The sequence below is a fragment of the Gracilinanus agilis genome, chromosome 2 (genome assembly GCF_016433145.1).
Source record: "Gracilinanus agilis isolate LMUSP501 chromosome 2, AgileGrace, whole genome shotgun sequence".
Classification (NCBI taxonomy): Eukaryota; Metazoa; Chordata; class Mammalia; order Didelphimorphia; family Didelphidae; genus Gracilinanus; species Gracilinanus agilis.
In genome coordinates this window covers 453,582,491-453,595,765 of record NC_058131.1, presented here as the reverse complement: position 1 = coordinate 453,595,765, position 13,275 = coordinate 453,582,491, and the positions used below count along the sequence as shown (strand labels likewise).

The following is a 13,275-nucleotide window of genomic DNA, read 5'->3' as shown; positions in this document are numbered from 1 at the left end:
TGGGGTCCTAAGTCTTGCTGCTGTCAGGAACAGGTCCCGGAGCTGCTGATGACTCGATGGGTGCCCCAAACTTGCTCTATTTCTTTTTAGCTGGGTTCGGAGCTATAGGTGAGTGTGGAGGGGGTGGGGGTGGGGCGGTTGCTCAGCTCGCGATTGAGTGAGTGAGAGCCCTTTTTAGCCTGGAAATGTCTCGATTCCACGTACCTTCCACGCTGTGCCCTGTTGTGGGGTTCCTCCGTTCGTCTGGACTTGTTTTTATGTCCCCTTGAGGAGTTTTGTATGTTTCGGTCAGGAGAGGTTAAGAGCTGCTTCTTACTCTGCCGCCATCTTAACCCGGAACCTCCTACACATTTTTAAAGTCATAAATTGCCTTATGTATACTGTATTTATAGAGCGCATGTCTTTTAAAATTTATTCTGTCTTGGTAATTATATAGAACCTTGGAAGTTTCCATGCTTTGAGAATTAACTTGTAATTTTACAAGAGATCTTTTTAACTTTTACTTTAAATCCTTAAGAATTGTTGTCTTAAAGGATAAAGCTTTTATATATTTTATTATAAGAGACATTATTGCCTTAAATGGGTAGAAGCATTTCCTACCCAGGATTTTTTTTTAAACAGGAAGCCAAGGAGCTCCTGCATATTCTTATCTGAGGATGATTTAGACCAGAAGGTTTCTTTTTTTAAATATCAGATTTTGCTATGGAAGCAATAACAGAATTTGTTGAGAAACTCTTAGCCAAGGTTTACAAGTTGTAACAAGTATGTGATTTTTAAACATCATTCTTTCTTGTTTTAAAATGTGCTATTGGAAATAATGGTACTCTATTTGAATGTGCATTGTGAATCTGCTATTTGTAAGATCCATTTACACTCACAGAATGAAAATCTCATTTTTGGGTGACAACCCTTCTAGTTCTAAGCTATATATATATATATATATATTTGATTTTTTAAAACATTTTTTTTGAGAGCAATTGATTTTTCCTTTTTCTCATCTTGTATTGGAAGTACATATATAATCATTATTTATCCTTTTTCTGATTCTACAGTGATATAAGCTTAATACAAATACCTGAACCTGAGACTGAGAATATGGGACTGTGATTAAATGTCTCTCTGATTCCAGAAGGGAACATAAAGCCGTTAATTAGTGCTAAAGAAAGCACATGGTCAGAGACTTGACTGACTAAAATCTGCATGGATTGCAGGAGTTCTATGCCAATACTTTAGGGCTTGGAAATTGGGGTTTGAGTCCTGGAGTCCCAGTCTTTTCTAAAACTTTAGAGGATGTGGGTCCCCTCAACTAAAATTCCTAGGCCAGCACCTAAGATTGGTTATTTATTTGGCTCACTTCTCTGAAAAGCTGATGGTAAATCAGATCAGAGAGAGACATTTTCCTTAAGTTCTGGCCCTGAATGTGTTATAGCAAACTGCTTAAATTGCTTTCCTTGGGCCTTGATTCAAAGGCCTGTTTATTTCCCCTACATTTTTTGCACATTTTACATTTCATTCACAAGTTAATTTTTTTTTCTTGAATTTTATTCTTTGTATTTTGCCAATTGATTTCATACAACCCCCATGACTCAGCCACTCATCCTTAGCTGACCTGAGGTACCCTTTTCAAGGAAAGAAGGTGTGTTTAGAATTTACCTCAGGGGGATGTCTGTTAAGTTGTTTTTTTTTTAAATTCGATAATGTCAAAATATATGTATATTTAACTCCTTTAGGAGTAATTTCAGGGGGAATTGTATAATTCTTAGAAGAAAATGTATGTTTTGTAATCTATAATGTAAAGTTTAAATTCTTTTGAGAATAATTTCAGGATAAGGATCTTGCCATCTCCCCAGAATCCAGACGACGAACCTGTTTGGTGAAGACACCATGAAGGTGCCTGAAAAGCCTTCACTGTACCATGAAGACCAAAATTTGAACTTTGGGGTGCAGTTAATTGAAATTATGGGGAGTTGAATTTGAATTGAATGTATTGTTTTAATTGTACATGTTATGCCAATAGGGGACTGCCCCCAAATTGGTTTTTTGTCAATGCGGCTAGTTTTATCCATTTGTTTATCCATTTCTTTTATCCCCCAAATTCCTGAATTTTTAGAAGTTGTCTATGTTTACGGATCCAGCAAAGAAGAAAGACCAACTTTTTTTTGCCGGATCCCAGGGGGAATTGTATAATTGGAATTTGGGAGACACCATTTAAAAGTATATGTGTATATATATATATATATATATATTTTCTATGGACACGTGGGAACTATCAAACTACATTTCCCGTGGTCCAACGGGTTTCTGGTTCCGGTTCTTTGGGCATGGGGACTCCTGCATCACCACGTAGAGGACAGTTTAAATGGGAGGAGAATCCAAAAGGAAGCTCTCTTGGCTAGCAGGCGTGGGAAGAGAGGAGAGGTAACGAAAATGGCGGAGGTGGCAGTTTTTAATTCTTACAAGTGCGTTGTCTAATGACTTTACCCCTATCAGCATGGCTTTAATTAAAATACTAATTTATATTATTATAGCAGCCTTTATTATTTTTAATCATAACATTGAAAACATTAATTTTTAATGCTTTATATCACATATATGGAAATTCAAAATCATATTACATTATGAAATATTTTCCTATTCTTTATACATATACATACTTAAAACCAAACTTCATTTATTTCATTTCTTTAGTCCCCTTCTAATGATTCTTCACTAGTATGCTGTCCTTGGCTCTCTTTTCTTCTCTTTTTATCTTATTTTATAAGCCTTTACAAAGGAAATTTTACTTCAAAAAATAATAGTAATTAAAGGTCAAACATCATTCCCACCAACACTTTGGTGCATCTACTACCCTGTCCTACTCTTGACTCTGGCTCACTCTTAGCACAGTTTCTATATACAACATTGGTCCCACCAAATTCATGCCCAAATAACATTGCTCCTCGATGAGTACTCAATTTACCCATAATTGGGTTGTGTGTGACTAAGGTTCCAGAGTATTGATGCGAGGCTGGTTGCAAAATGTGTAATAGATTCCTCTTCCCAGGTTCTGAGACTTGTATTCCTGGAGGCCTAATTTGACCTTTGAAACTCACAAAGTTACTTCTTTTTAAGTGATCTTGTTAGCTCCTATGGTCTTATTAATTGTGCAGGTAATTTCCAATCTATAGCTATAATACCAGTCTTTTATTAAATACAGTTATATATTATAATTATACATTTTTGTTATTTAAACTACAAATATCGCAAAATTATGGTTTGTTTCTTGAAGTGACACACCAGCCAAGTTATACTTGTTTTTTTTGGCGAATTTTGACACACCAAGCTCAACAGCCCATCACTGGATTAGGGGCTGGGTCTGTGATTTCCTTGGTATAGATAATTCCTTTGTGAACTTTTTTTCTCTGACAATAATATATCTTTTGGTCTTAGAAAATTGCCTTCAGCTCTAAGAAATTAGATGTGCCCAGGATCACACAACCAATAGGGACTGAGGGCTCTGGCATGGGTCCTCTTCTCTTTTCCCACTACACTATTTCACCTGGCAATCTCATCAGCTCCCAAGGATTCAATGATCATCTCTATGCTGATGATCCTCAAATCTATTTATCTAGCCCTAACCTCTCTGCTGACTTCCAATCTCCCTTCTGAAACTGGATGTCCTATAGAGAATCTTGAGCTCAATTTATCCAAAATGGAACTTATTATTGTCCCTCAGACTCCCCTCTCCCTAATTCTTATTACTAGTAGAGCAGTGATGGGCAAACTATGGCCTGTGGGCCAAATGAGGCCCCCTGAAATGTTCTATCTGGCTGGGCAACATTATTCCTAATCTGACAAATACAATGAGTAGGATACAATACAATGAAACTTTGAAAGGGTTGCCTTAGAAACAGACTGACAGATGAGCATTTCCTTTCCTTTGGCCCCCTCTTTAAAAAGTTTGCCCATCACTGCTGTAGAGAGTACCACCATCCTATCACTGACCAAGGAGGCAGAAGGGTCAGATCTCTTTAGGCCAGTGATGTTGAACCTATGGCATGGGTGCCAAAGATGGCACACAGAGCACTCTCTGTAGGCATTCAGCCAGCCTCCCACCCTCAGAGTTTGTTGCTAGAAAGGCAGAGGGACTCTGGCAGAGCTGCTCCTTTCCCCTTCTCCACCACACCTCCCTGCCCCTCTGCCCAGTAGTCCAATGGGAGCACACTGGGGGAAAGGTGGGCAACTCACAGGCGGCAGAGCTGGAGAGGAGCAGAGTACTCTGGCTACTCCCCTGCCCCTCTCTATACTCGCTGAGCGCATTTGTCATTTTACCCACCCTCTGCCCAACTGCCCAATGGGAGCACTTTCTCCCTCCCTTGTGTGTGGGGGTAAGAGGGGGTGGGGCAAGGCACGCCCAGCACCCGGTGGGGGGAGGGACGAGGTACTAGGTTTTGGGGGTGGGGCTAGGCACCTGGTCTCTAATAGGTACCCCATCACTGCTCTAGGAAATCAAAATCCTGATTAGTTGCTCCTGGTATTCAGATTCCAGGGTTTCTCTTTAGTTAGCATCGGAGAGCGCGAAGTCAGTAGGTTTGTCCATGCTGGCTTCCCATAGTCAGCAGGATTTCCGGGATAATTCAGTCAGGTCGGGGACTGAACCAGGCTAACATCCTTGCCGAATTTGCCCGATGGCTGCTGTGTTTCTGGTGATGCTCTACGAGTATTCACCACTCTTTTACATCGCCGTGGTCTTCACCTGCTTTATTGTGACCACCGGCCTGGTGCTGGGATGGTAAGGGGCCCGGGATGAGGGGGGAGCAGGTTTCTAGGTTGGGCGCGGTGGGACGTCTTGGTCACCTGGGAGGGGATGACAGAGGGAGGAGACTAGGGACGGGGCTCAGCGGCCCGTAGAGTCCACACTAGGCTGCACACGATCCGACAGGTAAACACCCCAAAACCGCCAGGGGCAAATGGAGGCCATATCCTTTCCCAGGAACGTGAAGCAATAATTAGGTTGCTACGTTCTTCGTAAACTACCTTTTTTAGGCCGAATATGGATTTTTTCTTTTTTTGACCCTTATACATTTGAAAGGTTGTTTTTTTTTCTAAGTAAGCTTTTGTTGAAATTTATTGAACAGTGAACCATTGAGTTTTTAACAGTGCACTTAAGAAAGAAATAAGAGATATGGGCCTCACTTAAGAATCAATGCAAAGGGAGAATGTAGATAAAATGAAATGAAATTTAAAAGCTCTGAAAGCAGAAAAGAGCTTGCTGAGAGTTCTAGGAAAGTCAGATCACGTGAAGACTTTTTATGTTGAAATTGAAAGGACAACACAGATATCAAATGGAAAAGGACCAGACTAGCATTTTTTAAAACAATGTATTCTAACTGGTTACATAAAAATATCACATTTGGACACTATGGTGTACAGTGTGAGGGAGATGCAATGACACTTGAACTAAAGTTGGAAAGAACGACTGGATCTAAATACAGGCAGAAGAAATATGTGCCGGAAGAGACAATTTTAAAAGCATTTGTGGACAGATTTTTCAGGATCTCTTCAAGGGGAAGGTTGAAAGGGATGAAAAAGATCAGAGATAATTAAAACAACAGAGATAAAGCAACATTAGAAACTACTCACTCACATGTCTACTTTTCTCAACTTTTAAAACTCTTTAACAGTGTCCTATCTTTATATTTAGAGATATATATCCTTTATAATGAGAACAGAAAAAAATCAGCTTTCATAGGTTTTCATAGCAGACCATATCATTGTAGACTTAGAGTTGACTTGAAAGGTATAGATATAATTTTAACTTTTTATTGTTGTTTAGAAAAGCATTTGAGTAAAAATGCATATGACTCTATAGACCGACCTTTAATGAAGTGTCTGCAATGCATATATTAATTCTATATTTTAACATATATTAATTCTATAAATCCAAGAGTGTTTTGAATACTAAGACACTTTCAATCTGTGATATGATTTTGATATCAAGTGAGACAAAATTTGGAAACGTTTACCTAATAGGTTTTTCACCTTTGAAGAAAAAATCCTGTATAGAGTCCAAATAGAAGAAAAGTTTCTTTATTGGCAAACTTTATTGGTCCTCTAGATGATTTTTAAAATGGTAGAAGATCATGTAATTCTGCCTGTACCATTCATACATTGCAAAATGATCCTTAAGGACCTTTCTAATTTTGAGATTTTGTGAATACAATATCATACATATAGGAAATTATCTAGTTATTTAACCAGCAAAATGTATGAATAGCTGGAGGCTTTTTTTGTACTATTTTTCTGACTCCAAAAACAAAGGAATTAATGGCAGAAGTGGACCAATTACAGCTGATTTCACGAGGACAGCTTTCTCCCCTCCCCCAACTCTAAAGAATTAATGAATTAACAATAGAGAACTTTAATACCTAGAGCTCTCATGGCAACATAAATATACCTGCCAGCGTGATTACAAGTTTGTGTGACTCACTGGTCTTATATCAGGACTCTGTGGTTGTAATGACTGAAAGCTTCTGTTACCCTCCCACCACAACACAGAAAGCAGAAGACACTGATTCTCCCAGTCAAATGAAGTAAAGGAAGAGGGAAAAGAAATTCCTTTTTTTCAGCCCTTCGCTGGGCTGAAAATTTACTTCCTTGCTGATGGGGCCTGATTTTAGGATAGGGACCCCCAACCCCCTCATCCCACAATAAGTAGTTTTATCAGCCATAGGAAAGAAAGGAGATCAGAGAGAGGAATTGGGAAGACTGAAAAAAATACTTAAGTATCCCGCATGGAGATCCACAAGCTGGAGATGAATAGCCCCTTGAGTTTACAGAAATGGGACCAGAAATCACCTGGGACCAGTCATTCTCCCCCAATTCCCAGCCTCAGTTTTTTCCAGATCTAGCCTGAGAACCATCCCATAACCTCTATGCAAGGAACACAGAATCTGTGCCTAGTCTATATGCCTAGGTCCCTTATCATCTCAGTACTAGACCTAGAAGTGTCCAACACTCTCATTTTACAAATGAAGAAATAGTCTTGGGGAAATTAAATAATTTGATTAAACTTACTCTAGTAATTGTCAGAGGCAGGATTTAAAGCCAGGCCATCTGACTCCAGGGTCTTTGCCCTTCTATTGTGTACCATGCCTGCTGGGGAAGTGGGGAGAGGGAGAAGAGCCAAAGATTGAATGAAGAGGAAAACAATGAAAAGACTAAAGTGCATAAAAAAGAATAGGAAAAAAAGCCTCACTAATGCCCAGTGCACACGCAAATAGAAAGGACTCTAAAAAGAGAAGGAAAAGTAATAAACATCAAAAAGATACCATAATATACTTGACTATTATAATATTAAGGAAAATGAACTAATAGTGTCTGATGAAAGAATCCTGTGGACTCTCCAGAGAAATTGGAACAAAGTAAGACATTCCAGAATTGTTCCAAAGAAAAATAAAATTACTTAAAAAAACCCAAAATCTAACTAAGTAATCATTTATCTTCCACTTGAAGACCTTTCCCACCACACCCTTACCTTGGCAGGAACTCCACTATCCTCTAAGATAGCTCCCTCTACTTTTAGTTCATTCTAATTTTTAGGAAGTTTATTCTTCTAATGAAATCTGGCTCTCTGCAGCTTCTTTTTGTTCCACTTTCTGTTGTTTGGGACTAAGCAGAATAAATCTGATCTTTCCTTTCCATGACATCCTTTTATATGTTTGAATTTGGTTATCTTCATTTCTCTATGCTAAAGTTCTTAATTCCTTTGTTCCTCTGTGGCCTCAAATATCCTCATTTCTTGGTTACACTCCTTTGTTTACACTATGCTTTGTTAATTTTTTCACAAGATGTGGCACCAAGAACTGTACACATTATCCTGGATGTGATCTGACCAGAATAGAATATTTAAAGGTGTTTACCATAATCATTCTGGATAATAGAATTCTGCCAATTCAGCTTAATATTACATTAGTTTTTTTGATTGCCATGTCATAGGTACCATTGATCCATCTTAAGCTATATTATAGTCCATCAAAAACCCTAAGACTTTTTCAGGTGAGTTGTCCATTCACATATCACCCAAACTTTATTGGTTTAGTTGAGTTTTTGAGTTGAATTTCATCATGCTAAGGAAACAGCAGAACTTGTTGGATAAATTCCTGGACTTTAAAGTTATAAAAACCTAGTTTCAAATAGTACCTCTGAAACATAATAGCTTTGTGACCATGGACAGATCATTTAACTTTTTTAAGCTCCTGTTTCCTTATTTGTAAAATAGGAAACTATAGTACTTACCTTTAGTGTTATTTTGGGGATCAAATGAGATAATATAAAGTGCTTTGTGAATAAAGTGCTAAGAAAATGTCAGTTATTGTTATTAGATTTAGTCTGTTCTTCTGGTTTGCTATGATCATTTTGGACCCCGGGTTTGTGCCTAGCATGTTAGCTCTCTTCCCATTTTCTTGCCATTTGTAAGTTTGACAAGCATGCCATCTATACTTTTGTTGCATAGCAGGCTTGTCTGGCTCAGGCCAGTCTGGTATTTTAGGTTTAAAATTAGAATAAAACAAGACACTCATTCATTTAATAGTTAATAAATGAAAGTAAACTTCCTTTCACTTAGCTGTTAGAGATAAAGTAAAAGCCCAGTAGATATATTTCCCTTAGTCTTTATGCAGAAATATGTATGGGCAGGCATAATGACTTAACAAAGTTGTGGGACATCTGTCAAGTCTAAGAGATACTGACTTCTTGTGGGCTGGCCTCTTAGGTGACCGGGAAGCCATAATAGAAAGCAAGGCATCTTCCAACAATACTACCTCCTAGACCCCAAAACTGTTTTGGGAAGGATTTGTTTGGACAATCTTTGATAAAAAGAGACTTGTGAATTTAGGGTGAACTGAGCTGTTTCCCTAGGGTGTACAGGACCCTCCAATAGACAAGGGGTTGGTGTCTAGGGACAGAATAAGGAAGTATTGGAGAAGGTCAACTAGAATTTTCTCCAAAAATAGTCCACCCTAGTTAGTTGAGTGTTCTTGGAGGCTAGATGTGAGAAACACTTGGAACAGAGACCTTAGGGTTGTTTTGATCTGATTTGATTTGAACTTGGCTTTTGAGAGGTGGGATACTCACTCTTGAAAGTCAGAGGCATAATAACAAAGCTCTGGTTTAACAGAGATGTATCTTTTGCCCTGAGATGGGAAAGAGGACCTGTTTGTGATTTGGGGACAGATGGAGAACTATTTGTGTTAAGCAGATACTCTGATTCACATGAGGAACCCCATTGGACTGAATGAAGACACTACCTTATCCTTGGGATTAAATTCTCCATGCCTAGCACAATAGTGCACTATCATCCTTATGTTCAAGTAGGCAGTGTGTCTACTTCTCAGCTTCTGCCAGTCTTATGAGGGCATCATTCTATTTCATTTCAGGAGTAGGCATAATCTCTCTCAGGGGCTAGTATGCCCCACATACAACTATATGGAAAAGACATTGGCAAATTTCATGCTTGGTCTTGACTTCAGAAGGCTAAGTGTTTTGATAATCCAGTCTTTTCTAAATCCCAGACAAGTTACTTGGCAAGACTCATGGCTACCACCCAGGAATTTAATCTGAGCTATTTCTCAAGGCTTTCTTACATATCAATCATGCATCTTGAAGCTCATTACAGAGGGAAAACTCAGGACCCTCAGATTGAAGTTCAGTTTTATATGCTTATCTTGTAATTGAAACAGGACAGTGTTCCTCAGAAGTCAGGTCAGTGGCCAGGCTCAAAGGATAGTGGAGGAGGCAGGATGGTAGGACTAGGATTAGCACTAGAGGTCTGAATCTCTTGTCAAAACCTGTGCTCCCAGGGTACCAATCCTAGAGGAACCAAAGGCAAGCACTGTTTAACATCCATTAAGCATCCAAGCTTCCTTTTAAGACAGGAAAAGTGTCAGTACCTTTTTGATTGATTGGTTCAGCGTCATTTAAGTAGGGGCATCTAGGTGGTTAGAGGACCAGGCCTGGAATTAGGATGTGGGTTCATATCTGGCCTCAGAAACTTCCTAGCTTTGTGACCGTTGGCAAGTCACTTAACTCCAATTGCCTAGCTATTACTGCTCTTCTTTCTTACTTAGTATTGATTCTGAGAGGTAAAGGTTTAAAAAAAATGAATCACATGGGTACTCTCAGTCCACTGTATTTCTCTAAAACTTGTCTGAGTCAGTTGGATCCTGAATTTTTTTAGGATTGCTTTCCCATTTCTTGATCCTGATATGGTCTACTTTCTAATCTGTAGGCTTTGCCAACATATTTTCATCCAGCTTGATTAACATGTCAACAATGTAGTGATGAACACCAGTGCTCTCCAAAAGTAATGTATTTTTTAGGTCTCTGCTTATCAGAATATGAGATTATGAGGGAGAGTCTTCAGGTTAGCAAGGGAAGGATAATAGAGGCATGTTGGCCTCCTTTTCCAACTAATCTTAGACACATAATTAGAGAGGAAAAAAAACACTGGTGAGATTAACAATTCCAAACCTGCAGTTTGAGTTGCCTAATCCATTACATCGACCAGGTCAGAAATGGTCTCAGCAATTGTTTTGACAACTTTGTTCACCTCACAGTAATTCCCTCTGTTGGCTCGTACCACCTGCCTTCCTCAGGATACATAGACTCCCTTTGTAAAGGGAACTAATATTGTGATATACTCCAACTTTCTTATCTTTGTCACTAGTGAGGAAATATCTTTCTCATATATACCTTCACTTAGGGACCTGTTATTATTTGATACTAACTAATGGAATGGCTTAGCAACTCTAAGTGAATTCTGTTTGACTCTATTCATAGAGCTTGCAGAAGGTCTTGTATAAGTACCAAGTCCCAAGAGCTCATGATGCTTCTTCTCTTAGATTATCTGGCTTAGGTGGTGACAGAGGATCTTTGTGGGCCCCAGTGCCAGATTTCAGGGTATAGCTATACCAATATCACCATAATCTGATCATAATCTGATCATCAGTTGCCAACCAAAGTATCATCTGTACACTTAGCAGGTCTTCTGCCATCTGCAGAGTACCTATTTGCACAAGGCCAAATTGTCTTGATTTTCTGCTTGAATATCACCAGATGATTTATCCACTCCTTTATGATTGTAAGAAGGAGAGACCTATAGCTAAAGTCTCATGCCATATGAGTGAGAATGGCTCTTGTCCAGAAAGTGGGATCTAAAATTTCCCCTGAGGAGATGGCCCTAGGGCATGATAAGCCCATGTTGGAGTGGTATAGATTCAGTCCACTGGACCCTTTTCCTTAAAAAATTTCACCTGTTCTCTTGCAGACCCCCAAAGAAGAACCAGCTACATCAGGAATTCATCTTTGTTAGCAGCTATCCATCTTAGCCATTTAAAGAGAGACATAAGGTAGACATTCAGGATCTCCAAGTGATTTAACTGGCTTTGCAAAAGTAAGTTCTCTGTAGTTTTCCTTAGCCATAGAACTTTGGAGCAGAAAGAGATTCTGCATTGGCCATATTAGAGCAGGCTCTTACCAGCTACTATTCCAGTGACTGCTTTTTAAACTTTTCCTGTAATCTCCCCATATGCTTGGTGGGCAGAGCTCATTCATTTTCTGATCCCTCTGTGAAGGAAACAGAGAAGTAGAAGGAAAGGTATAGGATATGCTAGAAGCTTTCTTATCATTGATGACTTTCTAATTTTCATCCTAATTCCAACTGTCATTCTTTTGCCTTATATCTTTGCTATCAGTAGGATTTACTGCTTTCCAGCAAAACTTTTGGACATCTAGGTGGTGCAGTGGACAGAGTGCCAGACCTGGAGTTAGAAAGATCTTCCTGGGTTCAAATCTGGCATACCCTTACTAGCTGTGTGACCCTGGGCAAGTCACTTAATCTTCTTTGCCTCAGTTTTCTCATCTGTAAAATAAGTTAGAGAAGGAAATGGCAAACCATTCCATTATCTTTGCTAAGAAAAGCCTGACTGGAGACATGAAGAGTCAGACATGACTGAAGCAACTGAATAACAATATAGCAAAACCTTTTGGTTAGAGACTATATTTTTTGCCCTTGGCTTGTGGGTTTCTGCTTGCAATCTGTAGTTTCTACCTTCATCAGCATCATTCCTTTTAATTGTGCTTATCACTTCTTTCAGCTACTTTTCCTTCATAACACTGTCTTTAAAACCCAAGAACTTTGTCTCTAGTTGCTGATTATGCCAGGTCAGTTCACTTTCATTTTCCTTAATGCTGGAAAATTTCTCTAGGATCATTAATAATAATAAAAGAATCTAGACTTGATGCTTTCTTTAGCCTTTCTGTCAGCCTCATTTAACATCCATCCACCAATTAGCTTAATTGCTTTGAATGGTGGAATGGGAGCTTTTTCCATTTTGAGGATTTTTTATATGACATCAGAAGGACCCTCTCCATAGAGTTGCACACTGCTATCTAGCCATCTTGTTACTTCATCCCTGAATTTGCATTGCTCTTTCCACTTAACCCAAGTGTGAGTTGTGATGCCATTTTGATCCAAACCCGCCTTTGACTGCTCTAAAATATTACAGGCCAACCTTTCCTCAACTAGTCTGGTAGATTAGTCTGGTTCAAGATTGGAATGAAATGAGGTACTTGCAGAACATTTAATAGTTAATAAAAGGAGAATTAGCTCTAGAATGGAAAAGATATTTAGCAAAGATGTAGCACAGACTCAGGTTGACATAGCCTTCCTATCCAGCAAGGCAGGGTGTAGTGATTTCCAAAGTTATGGACTGTTCATCAAATCAAGCCTGAAGTGTGTTTTACATACCATGGACTAGTCCCTTATGTCCCTAGGGTTACCATACCCAGATTCAAGGACAGCTTTCTTTGCCTTTTAGGGGAAAAGTATCCTAAGTTACATGATAAGGTAAGTGACCTTACCAGGTATTCTTTCTACCACAGCCTTCAAGTCATTGACAAAAATGTTGAACAGATCAAGGCTAAGGAGAGAGATTGAGAACACTCTTAACGAGACCTCATCTTTGACCGATTAATGACTTATTTTTTTGAGCCTTTCCATTCAATCTAATTTTTTTTAACATTTATTAATATTCATTTTTAACATGGTTACATGATTCATGCTCCACCTTTCCCCTTCAACCCCCACCCCCCGCATCCTCCCCACCCATGGCCGATGCGCGTTTCCACTAGTTTTGTCATGTGTCCTTGATCAAGACCAATTTCCAAATTGTTGGTAGTTGCATTGGTGTGGTAGTTTCGAGTCCACACCCTCAATCATGTCCACCTCGACCCATG

The 13,275-nt window shown here is 39.1% G+C and overlaps 1 protein-coding gene across 1 annotated transcript in view; it reads left to right on the top strand.

The window, feature by feature from the left end:
- Nucleotides 1–4,643: 4,643 nt before the first annotated feature.
- Nucleotides 4,644–13,275, top strand: part of CGRRF1 (cell growth regulator with ring finger domain 1) — a 55,319-nt gene continuing 46,687 nt past the window's right edge. The window contains exon 1 of the mRNA XM_044661979.1: nt 4,644–4,771. Coding sequence (XP_044517914.1) covers nt 4,668–4,771 — 104 coding nt within the window. The 5' untranslated portion in view covers nt 4,644–4,667. The remainder of the gene's footprint in view (nt 4,772–13,275) is intronic.